General features: G+C 40.8%; 1 protein-coding gene across 1 annotated transcript in view; it reads left to right on the forward strand.

The window, feature by feature from the left end:
- Window positions 1-14,063, forward strand: part of LOC110054666 (uncharacterized) — a 30,128-nt gene extending 16,065 nt beyond the window's left edge. Inside the window, exons 15-31 of the mRNA XM_020761014.2 lie at window positions 3,690-3,794; window positions 5,095-5,198; window positions 5,446-5,638; window positions 6,018-6,246; window positions 6,386-6,635; window positions 6,922-7,131; window positions 7,466-7,713; window positions 7,808-8,003; window positions 8,378-8,678; window positions 9,106-9,228; window positions 10,409-10,647; window positions 11,159-11,461; window positions 12,422-12,556; window positions 12,813-12,913; window positions 12,999-13,101; window positions 13,294-13,380; window positions 13,472-14,063. Of these exons, the coding sequence (XP_020616673.2) occupies window positions 3,690-3,794; window positions 5,095-5,198; window positions 5,446-5,638; window positions 6,018-6,246; window positions 6,386-6,635; window positions 6,922-7,131; window positions 7,466-7,713; window positions 7,808-8,003; window positions 8,378-8,678; window positions 9,106-9,228; window positions 10,409-10,647; window positions 11,159-11,461; window positions 12,422-12,556; window positions 12,813-12,913; window positions 12,999-13,101; window positions 13,294-13,380; window positions 13,472-13,663 (3,119 nt within the window). The 3' untranslated portion in view covers window positions 13,664-14,063. The remainder of the gene's footprint in view (window positions 1-3,689; window positions 3,795-5,094; window positions 5,199-5,445; window positions 5,639-6,017; window positions 6,247-6,385; window positions 6,636-6,921; window positions 7,132-7,465; window positions 7,714-7,807; window positions 8,004-8,377; window positions 8,679-9,105; window positions 9,229-10,408; window positions 10,648-11,158; window positions 11,462-12,421; window positions 12,557-12,812; window positions 12,914-12,998; window positions 13,102-13,293; window positions 13,381-13,471) is intronic.

The following is a 14,063-nucleotide window of genomic DNA, read 5'->3' on the forward strand; positions in this document are numbered from 1 at the left end:
CCCAGAGCCTCCGTTTGGTCAACGACATTTTAAGACGAGTAGCACTGGGGACGAGAATGGTGCCTGGTTTCACGTACTCTTCACTACGTGAGTATAAGTTAAGGGTTGTAGCGAAAACTAAGACCGTTTCCGCGTCTCCGCCGCCATAAATTCAACAATGTTTGGATGTTTCAGTTCGTTCATGATTCGAACTTCCTTTACAAATCTCCTGGTGTCTTCTTCGCCTTGCATTTCAAACATACGTTTTACTACAACCTTTTCTGCAGGCTCCATGTCTGTACTTTTGAATTCCGTAAGGAATACCACACCAAAGCTTCCTCGGCCAACGTGCTTCTCCACGTGAAGCTTGTTGCAGTCAAACTGAGGAATGTCCTGAACTGCCGAAGCCACAAGCTTTGGAAGCCGGAATGGTGCTGACATTTCGCAAGTTATTTAGGTAAAACCAAAGAAAGAAAAAGAAAGGAAATCGGGCTTTACGAAAACAACATCGCTATTTCGGAAGAAAGCGCCATCCTTATGAAGCGATGTCGTAACACCATGGCTGGCGGACGCCAGGTCAAAAGTTCACAACGGCACACTCTAATTGGTGGATTTTCATTGTTCTAGCTAGAATAAGGACGGCAGGGGGCACATGTCGCGAGACGAACTGTCAGACTGTTGCTAGGTGGAGTGTGACATTATTCTGTCGGGAAAATCAGAGAGCTTGTCAAGTCTGTACAATCGATCTGATCTTTATATTTACCAGGATTCGGACAATCTAAAACGGGCCATAAACGATAAAACAATAGCCGCCATGCTAGCTAGTTTCCCTGGCAAAACTTGTAATAAATCCCACTCAAAGACGAAGGAAACGATAATCAAACAAAAGTGAACACCGTGATCATAGTTCGCAAAGATAAACAAAGGGCAAAAATTAATAAAATAAGGGGGTCTTAGTTTTCGGGTCTTAGTTTTCGGGTCTTAGGTCTTAGGTCTTAGTTTTCGGGGGTCTTAGTTTTCGCTACAACCCTGTCTCACTATCTGTTCTGTGATGGATAGTGAGTAGCATAGCAGTGTGCCCTTGTTAACAAAATGACGGCCACTTCTTGGCGTTTTCGAAGTGTCTGTGAAGAGGATTTAGATAAAGTTTTGAACGTCTAGTAGATTTATACTAAAACAATTAGATTATTCGCTCTCGATTTCTATGCGTGATGAGGGCCCATTACGGGGGGTCTGAATATCCCGTATCCCATTAATTCCTGTAGTTTGTATCCCTATAATTCAATTTCGATATCCCACTATCTCTTTTCTAAATATCCCGTATCCCTATAATTTTTTTCGCAAATATCCCGTATCCCTAAAACCCCTAACGGGGCCTCCGTGATAGTTGACTCAGGCTGACTCATAGTTGACTCGTAAACTATCGCGCGATAGAAATCTCGAGCTCACAATCTAATTGTTAAATAGAAACACGAGTGGAAGTTTGGCAGCACCAGAAATGCTGTGGGATCACGAGCCGACAGGCGAGTGTTTCCACGGCTTTTTCGAGTTCTCCCAAACTTTCACGAGTGTTTCCATAACTCGATAGAAACACAGAGAACATGTTTTCTATTTCGTTTAGAAAATACCGCGTCGAAAAAAGAAAACAACTTGTCTATTTTGATCATCAAAATATAAATTCTCTTTGCTCGCGCCATCATTACGTCAACAGCTCGTGCTACATGTAGTTCTGTGTTTCTACCGAGTTTTATAAAACTAGGATATCTAAAAGACAATAACACTGCGGCACATTCTGTTGATAGTGACATATTTTACGCAGTGAATCATCTACAACTTCATGCATGATGACGCATCGATGGGGAGGTGTGACAAGTGATCGTGACAAAAAAGCACGTAGTGATCTGAACTATGTTTGGACATTAAACGATACACATCAACCTCTCCTTTAACAGATCGCGAAAATCGAAAGATGTGGAAATTGTAGGAGCAGAAATCTAACTTATAAATTCTGTACTGATACGCATTAAATGTCTCAAGAATGTTGACAGACTGTGTCGAGGACGACGCGTCCATCGCGATGTGTGAACATGCTAAAGCTTTAGCTTAAATTCATGTTTGGATGGAAAGCAATAGATCGCAGCATATATGAAATTAGCGTGTTCTACGGTTTTCGTTTGTTTTGATTATTCTACAAGCTTTAGTAGCGACGATTTCTCTGTATTGAAGAATTCGGCCAAGGAGGCGAGACTGCTAAGAAATGACATACCAAGTTTAAAAATTAATCGTCCAGATTTACAAACTTTCACATACTGCATTAAGAACAAAAGCAAGAGTTGTGAAAGTCAGGCACAATCTAATTCACACAGTTTTACAGGTAAATCAGAGCAAAACATAACCACTAATCTTTCTCACTGGAATCCACAGAAAAGGACGACGGCTCGACGTCCTCGTGTTGTTCGTGGCGCAACGCACTTTGATAAAAAGTGGCGCAGTGCACTCTGCTTAAATGCAATGCATTCTGGTAAAAAGTGATGAATTCGAGAATTCGTACCCCCTTCTGTATATTCTTCTTAAATCCTGATTATGTTGCTGCTCGCTCGCTACGCTCGCTCCGCAGTAATAGGGACTTAAAGATATGGTATGGCTAGGCTGTAGTACGGCGGCAGATAGTGAAGATCGCTTCCGGTGACCTCATGACGCGCCTCCCAGTACGGCTTTCCCGCTGTAGCCTTACTGTCTACTACGGGAAAGTGCCTGGTTTCACGCACTCTTCACTACGTGAGTATAGGTGTGTGTTTACTTCTCATTTTACAATGTTACGCTTTTTCTCTGTTTGAACAGCCTAGTTTGAAGCTAAAGTTCTCAGTCATAAAAATCAGTTCTAAGATCATTGTTTCTTTGTCATTTGTACGATTTTAACACCTACCGCGAGATGATCAATTCAGTCATATTAGTATCGGGCCGAACAGCCGTAGATAAGAAAGCTTCGTATGTTCTAATCTGAGCTATATTTGTTTATTACTGTTCAAAATGTATTTTATTATAATCGAAAGTTTTGTATTTTCGGGCTTATCACGTAATCGTTGTACGAAAAACCGGTCCGTGTTGAAATCGAGCTTTTTTATATCAGAGTTTACATCTTGTTTTGTGGTTAAAATTACAGGCGGTTCTATCAAGTTCTAAAAGGCAAATCTGAGTTCTGGGAGATGTAAGACGAATACAGGAGACGAAAATCATTGTCATTAATCAAGCCTATTTCGTATGAAAGTACGATAATCTCTGGTTTCCTTGAAAGTAGTCATTTTCGTAAAGACACGTAGAGACTATACATACCTTTGCCGTACAGCAAAATCTCAATCATTTGAGTTTGGCGGGTAAAACACCGTTTTCAGCCTAGTCCCTCACGGCCAAAGTAGCCGCGGTAGCACCTCGCCGTAGCGTATCTTAAAGTCCCTAATAACTGAGCTACTACGCGCGCTCTCATTGGTCGATAGGTGTGTTTAGATGAGAGTATGTAAACACGGTTGTGACGTTTTAGATTCGCGCGTATTTTTGAACATTATGACAAGTGAATATTTACATAATCACCTTAGGATAAACAGTCAGGGTGCACACATTTGGTACTCCTGGTGTTGCTATTAATCACTTTGCAATCTTTTAATTGCTTGTGGTTTGTATGATGCGAGATAAATCGTGATATTTTATTGCAGATTTAACTGATTATGGCAGTGAGGACACAGGCATCAAAGGCTTTGATGTGAAAGACAACATGCTGGATTTGTTTGAGGTTTTAAGGGCACGTCACCCTACGGCAGGTAACCATTTATTATTATTAATATTATTATTATTATTATTATTATTATTATTATTATTATTATTATTATCATTATGATGATAATAAATCATTATTATTATTATTATTATTTTGATATTATTATTATTACTATTATAATTACCGAAAACTTAAGGAACAACAGAATTTCTGAATTTTTTACCAGATACATGTAAGATTCAAGTTTGTATGAAAAGTGCTCAATAAAGTTTGCTATTATTATTATCATTACTACTATTATTATTATTATTATTATTATTATTATTATTAGATTTTACAATGCATTGCTTACAACGTAACATACATTACACACATTAACAACAACAAATTACACACACACGTTACGTTTTTACGACACTACTTTCCGTGTTTTGGTACTATCCATCAGTATCCACTGCAATACAACTTTTCAAGCATATATAAAAGCTCATGTTACACGGTGCTATGAGGAATCAAAGATTCAACATTATTCTAAGCTGTCGATATATTTTCTCCATTTAAGATTATGACTGGACTCTTTGTTATTTGATTTCATTACTTGAGATTCTAATTGGTATACATAAGCCAGAGTTTTACAATACACTCTAAAAGACGGGCGAGTATTATTTTTTTCGGCATTCATAGATGTGTTTTTTAGCTATAATTAAAAGGTGATTGAGCAATAAGAAATCTTCTTCTCTTTTCCAAATCCCAAAGAGTTTATCAATATTAGAAAGTCTGTCTAAAACTATATTTACATTCATACACCAATCAATAAAGTCCAGTCAAAAATAGTTAGTGAATGGACATGTGATCAATAAATGCCCTAGGAACTCGCTCTCTGCACCACAGAATGTACATAATGGTGAAGCTATCAAACCAATTTTGTGTAGAAAAGCATTCGTTGTTAAGTGTCTATTGAGAATTTTATTCTGAAACTCCTAGATTTTGTGTCGATTAGTACTTTACGGCAGGTAACCATGAGAAAGCTCTGTTTCTCCTTTCTTACATCAAACGTCGTATGAAATTTGAAATATACTTTTATTCTCTGCAATTGACAAAGTTCTGCTTAAGAGTAATTTGTGCATGCTCCAAAAAATCAGCTCCGGTGTGAGGTTTTATTTCTTAGTGCTGACCAGAAGGATTTTGACCTTTAGGAATGGGAATGTCATTGGATTGTAACGCAGTGAAAGTCGTGTGGTACCTTCACAAGGATTGACCAGAAAATGATTCTTGTTTCCCTGACTGATTTGTTGAATACTCTTCACTTGTTAAGTCTGATTATTGTTGCTGTTTTTCTGCAGTTAGTGACACAGTGTCAGTTGGTGAAGCAGCAGATTTAATAGAGCTTGGTAGTGAACCTGTTAAAGTAACACCTTTGGAACCTACTGGTCTCCATGTAGAAGAAGTAAGTGGAACATTCCCGGTTTAGAACTATCAGCAGATTGTCTAAATCAGCGATGATCCTTTTCAAGATTACTGTCATCCATGTTATCACATAATATGATTCGGAGACTACTCGTAATGTTTAATTTTGAACTTTTCCTTTTTCATGTGTTATAAAATAATAGTCTAAACAAACCCTATGCACCACTGCAACAATTATGTATTAATTTGAAACAGTTGAGGTTCAATCATGTTTTGACTCACTTCAGATCGAACCAGAATCACAACCTCGTCGCCATAAGTTGCCAAGAGACGCAAAGAAACGGGACACCTCACGGGACGCTTCACGGGACGCTTCACGGGACAGATCCCAGCTAACCCGCAGCATTGATTCCGAAGACCTGCTCTTCAACTTCTCAGAAGATGATGAAATGGATAGGATCAACAGGAAAGCTCTACTAGGTGCATTGTTTTAAAAATATGTATATTCGACTGTAGGAGGGATCTCCACGAAAAGTACTTTGGAAAGTTCAGAAACTTGTTTAACTTTGATTTTGCATTCTCGGTTGGTAATAGTGATAAACATTGTTTTAACTGTATTTTGTGAGAATTTGGTTGTGCATATTTGTATGTCATCTTCTTATGAGCCTCTTTCTTTCAGCGTAGAAAAAGTCTATTACTTTGTTTTATTTTTAATGAAATGTGGTGGTAAAAGTTAAAGAATATTTTGTCACTTTGTCTTGTTCAGTGTCTCGCGTGAGAGCGTTGAGGTATTGTCCTGAAGAATGTATATTTTGAGTTTGGAATTCAATGTAAAGTGTTTTCATTGAACTATTTTCAGGGATAACTGAGAGGCACTGGGACGAGGCTCCATTGTCGGCGGCCATTGTTCGCCCCATTAAACCGGCCCAGACCTCTCGTGCACCAGTCTCCAGACTCCTGAATGCCGTGAAGGTCAGAGACTTCGACTTGGCTGAGTTGGAACTAAGAAAAGTTGAGTCAAGAGCTTCTGCACTGAGAACACTGGCAAGCTCTTCTGCAGATAAATCAAGGAATTTGGAAGGAGTAAGGTAAGACGATATATTGCAAAATAAAAACAGCGAACTATCATTTAACTTCCTTGCCATTAAAACTAACAGTAGCGAGGGCATACGAAGCAATTGTTGTTAAGAGGTTTTTTTTTCATGTTGTTTTTCCTTCATGCTGCAGGCTTGTTCGAGTGTCAGCAGGAGAAATTGAAAAACTGACGCCACTTATCGTACAAGCAACACGTGATTTCAGAGCCAACCCACGTGATTTGGTTGCTGTTGAACGCTTGCAGACCATTGGTCGAGAATGGGCCTCTAAAGTTCACGTGCTCTCTGGAGCTGTTGATGAAATTGTGACTCCGTGGTCAGCTGCCGCTTCTAAGCTGGCTTTAGCTGCGACTTCTGGTGACGCAGAAGAGTTAAAAAAACAGGTAGAATATTTTTTGACGGAATCTATACTTAGATGCTGTATCAGACAACGTCAATTTCCTTCTTTGACTCTCTCCTCCTATCTGAAACCCTAAGCAACATAACGTAACCTAATGGCGACATACTGACGTCACTCCTTTCGTAGTGCTTATGCGAAAAGCGCGAAAATGTACATACTACATACTAAATCAGGCATGACAAGTCTAACAAGCTAGAGCAAGTCTTACTAGCTTACAGAACCAATCGTAAAGCTTAGTGAATGCAAGACAAACATGTTGTTCTCGTCAGGTGGACAACATAAACAAGCATGTTCTGCGACTCAGACAGCTTGCTGTGGCTGCAAAAGCTGCAGGTGACGCTGAAGACTACGCTATGGATGCTGGGAATGAAGGTGAAGCGCCTGCGCGTGACCCAGCCTCTCTCCAGCGGGTAGAACAAGTTCATATGACGTCAGCAGAAATCGAGAGAATGACACCTCAGCTGATTACAGCTGCTCAGGTGATAAAGCCATTTGATTTTCCATTTGCATCGATTCAATTCTGTACATGTTGTCATTACATATCTATGTGTGTCTCTGTGTTGCGGGACTGAACGGGAAAACCTTCTGTGTCACGTGTGGGGTGATTTTGTTATTAGTTTCTAGTCTTTTTTAGTGGGCATTTTCTGAGGTTCTCTTATTTCCCTCCCTCCTTAGAAATTAACATATCTGAACTCCAATTTGGTCTACTTAAAGGACCCTCTCAAAGCCAGCTATAATTTATGTGGCTTTCGTCTTTAAATCCGGAAATGTGTTTATCTTCTCGTTTATTTACCTAATTATTTGTCTCTGCAGGCGCTGTCAAGAGATCCAACGGACATTGCAAATGTTGAAAGACTGGAACTTCGTAGAAGGGACTGGGCCTCAAAGGTTCACAGTCTGGTGTATGCAGTAGATGACGTCACTGTAGGGACATCTGCGCCTGTCGAACAATTGGCTGCTGTTGCCTTGGCAGGGGACCAGCATGCATTGCAGGAAAACTCCCGGATGTTAACGTCATACGCGCGAACTCTAAAAGGAATGGTTGATGCAGCTATAGCAGGGTGAGTAGCCTCACGTGCGTGGTTATCTCCATTCATGTTTTAATCTTTATGAATTGATGTATGTTTTCTTCCGATAATTTGTGTTTTGTTTTAGTTGTAATGATCCCAAGAAAGTCAGCTTAGCCAAGGCAACTGTAAACTCCGTTGAGAAGTTGACCGCTGACCTACAAGACACAGCTCGCTCGGTGTCGGAGATGGCATTACGAGGACGAAGAACACTGGAACAAAGCTTATCATACATGGGGGTGGTAGAGAGGATGAATATGCTTCAGAGAGAATGGGCTACAAAGGTAGAGAAAATTCAGCATTGTTACTCTGGGTACGGCCAGACGGGGGAACTGGCGCCCAAAGAATTTCAAATTGTTGTTGTCCAATAACAATTGGCGTGACTTCTCTTAAACTTGTCACGTTATCTTGCTGCTATGTTGTGGGTAAAGCAGAGACACTTCATCTGGTATACATCAAGGCTAACCTTAAACTTACGAAAAGAAAAAGTCTGAGAAAATAAATAAACCATGTTGCTGTCAAATCTGTGTGCTTTATTAATACATCTTTATGCTTGACTCTTTTCTATAAATCACTTCCAAAATGCTCGGTTATAGTATGCTAACTTCGAAATGTTTGGTTATAATCGGTTCTAAATTGGATTCTCTGTAAACTGCAGGTTCATTTGCTGACAGCTCTCGTGGATGACCTGACCGCTGAAGCATCTGCACCGGTGGATCGCCTCGCGGGCGCAGCGCTTGCTGTTAGTAAAGCAGAACTCGGTGAAAGAATACAACAACAAAGCAGATTTGAGATGCAAGCGGACGAACTGAAAGCACGCGTGGCACGCGTCAGAACGCACGCTAGTAAAGCTGTGGAGAATTCCCGGCACGCGAGTAAAGTCAGGACTGTTCGCGTGACTGGTGACTTCATTGATAGGCTGACACCGCAAGTTATTGCCGCGGCACGTGCTCTGGCAGGTGAGATAACTTCGTGTCTCTTGAACTGTTGACAAGGTAACGCGGTAATGCCGTTAAAGATCACGTGTTATATAAGTTTGACACATTGACCCAAAGAACGTCTTCACTTAAGTTACATCCTCAATTCTTTTTTCTTCTTCTTCTTCCAACTTTCCTTTGCTTCTTTCCCTTGAAAAATGAAAGATGTAAGAAAATGTTAAGTCCGCGATCAATAAGAATTGCGCGCTTGAAGTTTACATGGTCTTTCGAGTCCGTGATTTTGGAATTTTTGTAGACATTTTCAGTCGTGTAATAGCTCTCTTATTTTAATTACTCGAGACCGCTCTTGGAGATACCCAAGAGGTAGGGCCGATATTCTCCCATGTAGTAAGCAATCTTTGGTTTTTTCCCATATGTCTTAGTCACTACTCATTGAATGAAATTTCAGACAATCCAGATCAGCCAACTGTGGAACATTTCCAGATGTTGCGGCGTCAGTGGGCGTCCAAAGCACAGCTGTTAATGGCTACACTTGATGAACTGCCTGATGCTGACACTGCAGCAGTGCAAGGTAGATAACATCACGTGCAACACGCGCGAATAACCAGGGTGTGTCCGCTTCAGGGTGTGTCCGCTTCAGGGTGTGTCCGCTTTGTTTTTACACTGCGCTGCTCGCGCGGAAAATGTCACATGAGACAATTTCAAGTAGTGTTGGAACTCAGAGTGGGGCAAAATGTTTTTACGACAGTCTAGAGCAGGTCATTCAAAGCGTTACGAATGTTACTTTCAAACTTTGGACCACAAAAAAAGAGGCCATAAATTGTGCGGTTGATAACTTTGAGTTTCCACGTGTAAGTCAAATATTGTCCGCCGCAGCTTTCCTCTAATAATGGTAAATACTGTATTTAGTATTACCCCTTCCTGGTATATTCCTCCCCCAGCGTTAACAAGGAGAAAGTAATTAATTTACCCTCAATGGTGAATAGGTTTTTTTCGTGGCGTCGCTGCTAGGTTGAAACTTTATAAATCATTCTATTCAGAACAATATTGAGTTTAGTTTCGATTTTTTTCGGTCCTTTTTAGCTTTTGTTCCTCTTGATTGTTCCTTTTTTTTGTTTGGGGGAGAGGGTGACATTTTTTTATTCTTGTGTGGGACACATTGGTTCAATCTTTTAAGCAACAAGTCGACGCAGCTTATAAGGATTAGTTTAGCATTTTTCTCAAATTTCTGTTTTCTAGTTTGGTGCAGTTTTCAAATGACTGTCGTAAAGTAATGAAAAGTTTGTTTAACCTACGCGCAGACGCCTACTGTCTCCTTTGTTTCACATCACGTTTGCGCGTGATACAAAGGAAACTGTGGCCGTCTGCATCCAGGCTACAAGTCCTGTGACGTTTTACAGCCAATCAGAATAAACATGCTGGAGATTTTTATCAGTCTATCTGAAGCAAACAAAAACCTTTGGCGACTTGGCTTTGCATTCTTTCTGGGCATGGCACGTGTTCCGTGGATGTCCTACTTGAACTTTGGATTGGTTCATTACATCATTTGCGTTTGTTTTGATTGGCCATCTATCACTCGTCGTTGGGGTTTGGCGACGTTTATTCGGAAACGTCCTCTATTCTGCAACTGACCAGTGAAAGTAATCTTCCATTGAAATAACCTTGTCCCCAGATTCTTGCAATTCTTGGAGGCTAAACAGAGAAGATTTACGTTGAACAACAAATGAGTGACCATTAATGTTTTTCGTCAGATGTGTTCCAGGATTTATTAGGCATCCCACAGTTAGACCCCTCACAGAGCTTTGAGTCCCTGAACGAAGAGGAAAAAGAAACTATCGCGGGCTCAACCCGTGGGCCGCCGTCAGTAACACCTCTACACTCCCAGGAAGACAGTTTGCAACAATCCTCCACCCCGTCGAGAAGTTTGCTACCTGGAGTGGGTCGATCGCCAGAGATGTGCTCCTATTTTGATGACATGGCATTGACCAGTGTAAGCTTTTTATCCTTCTTTAAGACAAAGAAGTGGTGTCATAATCAAGCCATGTTTCCAGTCGTGTTTGTTTCGAATTCCTTGACAGTGTGTTTTTTTTTGTAGTATTGTCAACTGACAATAATTCTTTACCCCAATCAAAAGTAGAGAATAAGAACTTTTTAGAAGGGAGTGGGGCGGAGGGGGGGGGGGGGGGGGGGTGGTATTACTATCCCGAATTTGTGTCATATTCCGAATGTCCACTTCCGAGATGTTATTTAGCAATTTATATTCAGCATAGAATGTTTACTCGTAAGCAAATACTTTATCAAACGTTATCGCCATTTAAATATTTTACAGAAAGCATGGTAAGATTCCATGTGTTAATTTTATATTTTGGCTCTGTTTTAATTGCCTGTGGAAAAGGTAGCCTTTTGGAAGTGTCTGTAAGTCAAGGTAAAGTTTAGGGAAACAACAGTGCTGACAGGCTTGTACAGGCTTGCTAACATTATGCTTATTTCGCCCCACAAAGAGGACGGATTCCCTGGAGAGATCATATTCATTTTCCGACACCGAGAGTGCTCCAGAGGTCCGTCGGTTGCGAGGGCCTTGGGGATCAGCTAGTGAAACGGACCTCATGAGAAAGGCCCTGGTTGATGAGCTCCATCAACGCTTTTCCTCGGCCGAATCTCTCAACCGGGCTGAAATTGCGGCTCCTGCTTCTCGTCGTCGGCTTAGAGCTGCAAGTATTTCGGGACTTACTCGCGGTGACCCCGAGTGGAAATCGACTTCTATTGAAGAACTGAGGGCGAGGAAAAGCTCCAAGTCAATTGAGGTATATTGAAGTTACTGGATGATAAATTTCATCTCCTTGCTTTGTTATTTAAGCATGCCAGACTTGAAGAAACTTGTGAAAAATGTTTAAACCAATGAGGGAGGTGTTCTTATGCCTGTCATCAGTCTATAAATTTTACTTACCCCTTTATAGTTCAGGAGACTCAATGAGCCAGCCTCTGAGACTGGAACCAGACTGAAGTGCTAGGACAAAGGCGACTAAAAAGAGTATTATTTTTCCCTTTGAACGGGACTCTAATCCATCGCAAGTAAGCCCCGTCATTTTCGAAATTTCTGAATGGACTACTTCATTCATTCTGCTGGTTGGAGAAAAGCGCGGGAAGCGTGTAGTGTCTGGCCCAAGAACGCGACCTCCCCCAGAGCTCGAACCAGGACTTCTCGATGTGGTACATTAAATTAGGTAGCCACTATATATTCTTCGTTTGCATGTGACGTCATCGTGTTCTAAAATCCAAAACTAAAGAGCCACCAAAGTTTTTATCCCCATCAGGCATAAGAGGCGTTTAATTTATATCTGTTTACAACTTTTCGGTTCAATAGCTTGCTTCATCTGGAAACAAGCGCAGTTTGAATTTCAGAGTTATAGCGGTGTGTGACATAAAGCTACGTTCGCGTTTGTCGAAATATATATACTTATCTCGTGATTTTTAACATTTTTAGAAGTATTAGGAAAAGTGTTTATTTAAATGTTTCCTTGTTCAGTTCAGATAATCCGCCATGTTGGTGTACAACGGAGGTACACCAGCATCGCGGATCCATACCGGGCTCTGTAAATTTGTGCAAAATATTTCGACGAATATCTGAAGTTTGGGAAAACGCACAGAGCTAAAACTTGGAGAAGTATCTTCCTTTTTATCTACTATGTAATAACAATAATTTCTTGACTTTATCATCTCAATGGTTTTCGAATTTTATCTTTATGAGCGAGGATTTCTTTCAGCTCGCCGCTCAACTCCTACAAGAAGAAACAGACAAATGGGAGGAAGAGAACAATTCAATCGTGATGGTGGCCAAGGAGATGGCTCAACAAATGCTACAGATCGCCAAGTTCGCTCGAGGAGGAAACCGACTTCAGGTACCTGGGCTGGGGTGGATAATTAATGCATCCCAACCGGGGTAGGGTCGGTCATTGTATGGTCTTGTAACGAAAACCTTGCTTCGGTTTCTGCCATTTCGCCAGCAATGTTTAACGAAATCGATTTCTATGTAACAGTAGGACTCGAGTTTTTGTTCGGGCGAATTTTCGGCGACGCGAGGCCGCGTTTATGTGCTAATTTAATTGTGTAGTGGAGAAAAGGTGCCCATAGAAGTTCTTTTCTCGTCTTTGACAGAATAAAATGGAAATGATTAACACAGCAAAAGCTATCGCGTCCAATGCCAAGTTTATTCGCAAGTTTGCTCACGTCATTGCTGAACAGAGTGTCGACGAAAGGTAAGGAAAAGATCTGGCGGTCTTAATTTTCAAATTTGAGTGAGACACAAACTGCAATAGGATATTGTTTTGTTGCTTTTTTCAGGAGTAGAAATGATTTGCTGTACTATGCAGAATACCTGCCAACCATCAGTACACAGCTCAAAATCATTTCGTCTGTTAAAGCAGCCACTCCCTCGGACATTTCGGTAGGTTAACATGTATAAATGACTTGTTCTACCTTCATTAAACTCCCTTCCGACCCATGCGTAAAAAAAAAAATACTTGCTACGCAACGCTTGACAAAATGGACCTTGTTACAACGCATGCGTTCCTGTTCCAGTACTGTTCCCCAGTTTCCGCTCGCTGTTACCTGATCTGTTCTTTGCTATCTCTTGCAGGCAGACGCAATGCTGGTAAAAAATGCACAAAATCTTATGCAAGCCGTTGTGAAAACTCTAAAAGCTGCTGAGGCCGCTTGTGTAAAGGTAACGTGACACTTAGACTAACGCGTTGTTAGTTGTTTCACTGAGAAGAGAATCATAGTTAATTCAAAATATTTTTCTTGTTTGCTTTTAGGGTCTCCGCCCACCTGGGCCAGATGCCTCGTCTGATCACACGGAAGCCGCTGATCTCGCTTTTCAGTGGAAAAAGAAACTAAGAAGACAACGTGCAATCGAGGTTCTGACCGCATCACGTGACCAACTAGGCCTGCGCAGACTAGAGAAAAACAGCTCCACTCCTTCTTTGGTAGATATTGTTCACGTGTAACACAAAGTCCTGCTTGCAGAGATGGGTCAGCTTATACCACAGCCAAATTATCCGTCAAGGAGAAAACGTCGTTCCCAAAAGGCTTTTATTAGTGTAAAGAATGATAATAATGTAAAGGCCATTAGCAGGTTTTCGTTGTAAAACAGACATGTAAATAGGTTTTTCACAAGTGAGTTTACAAAAAACCAATTCCTTCCACGGCTGTTTACATCTTTTTGGTTTTAGTGAGGCACGGAATAGACATTTTGTGAAAGAACTCCTGTGTACAAAGCCTCCTTTACAAGAAATACATTGTCTACATTGTCTCAACAAATTCTTCTGTTCTTTCGTACAGTGTTCATTGTTACTCACTTCTTGTAACTGTTGCTGTTTGAATAAAGCAAAAAACACAAAAACACAA

This window comes from Orbicella faveolata, unplaced genomic scaffold (genome assembly GCF_042242905.1).
Source record: "Orbicella faveolata isolate gen_17 unplaced genomic scaffold, um_ofav_v1 contig_1, whole genome shotgun sequence".
In the NCBI taxonomy this organism is placed as follows: Eukaryota; Metazoa; Cnidaria; class Anthozoa; order Scleractinia; family Merulinidae; genus Orbicella; species Orbicella faveolata.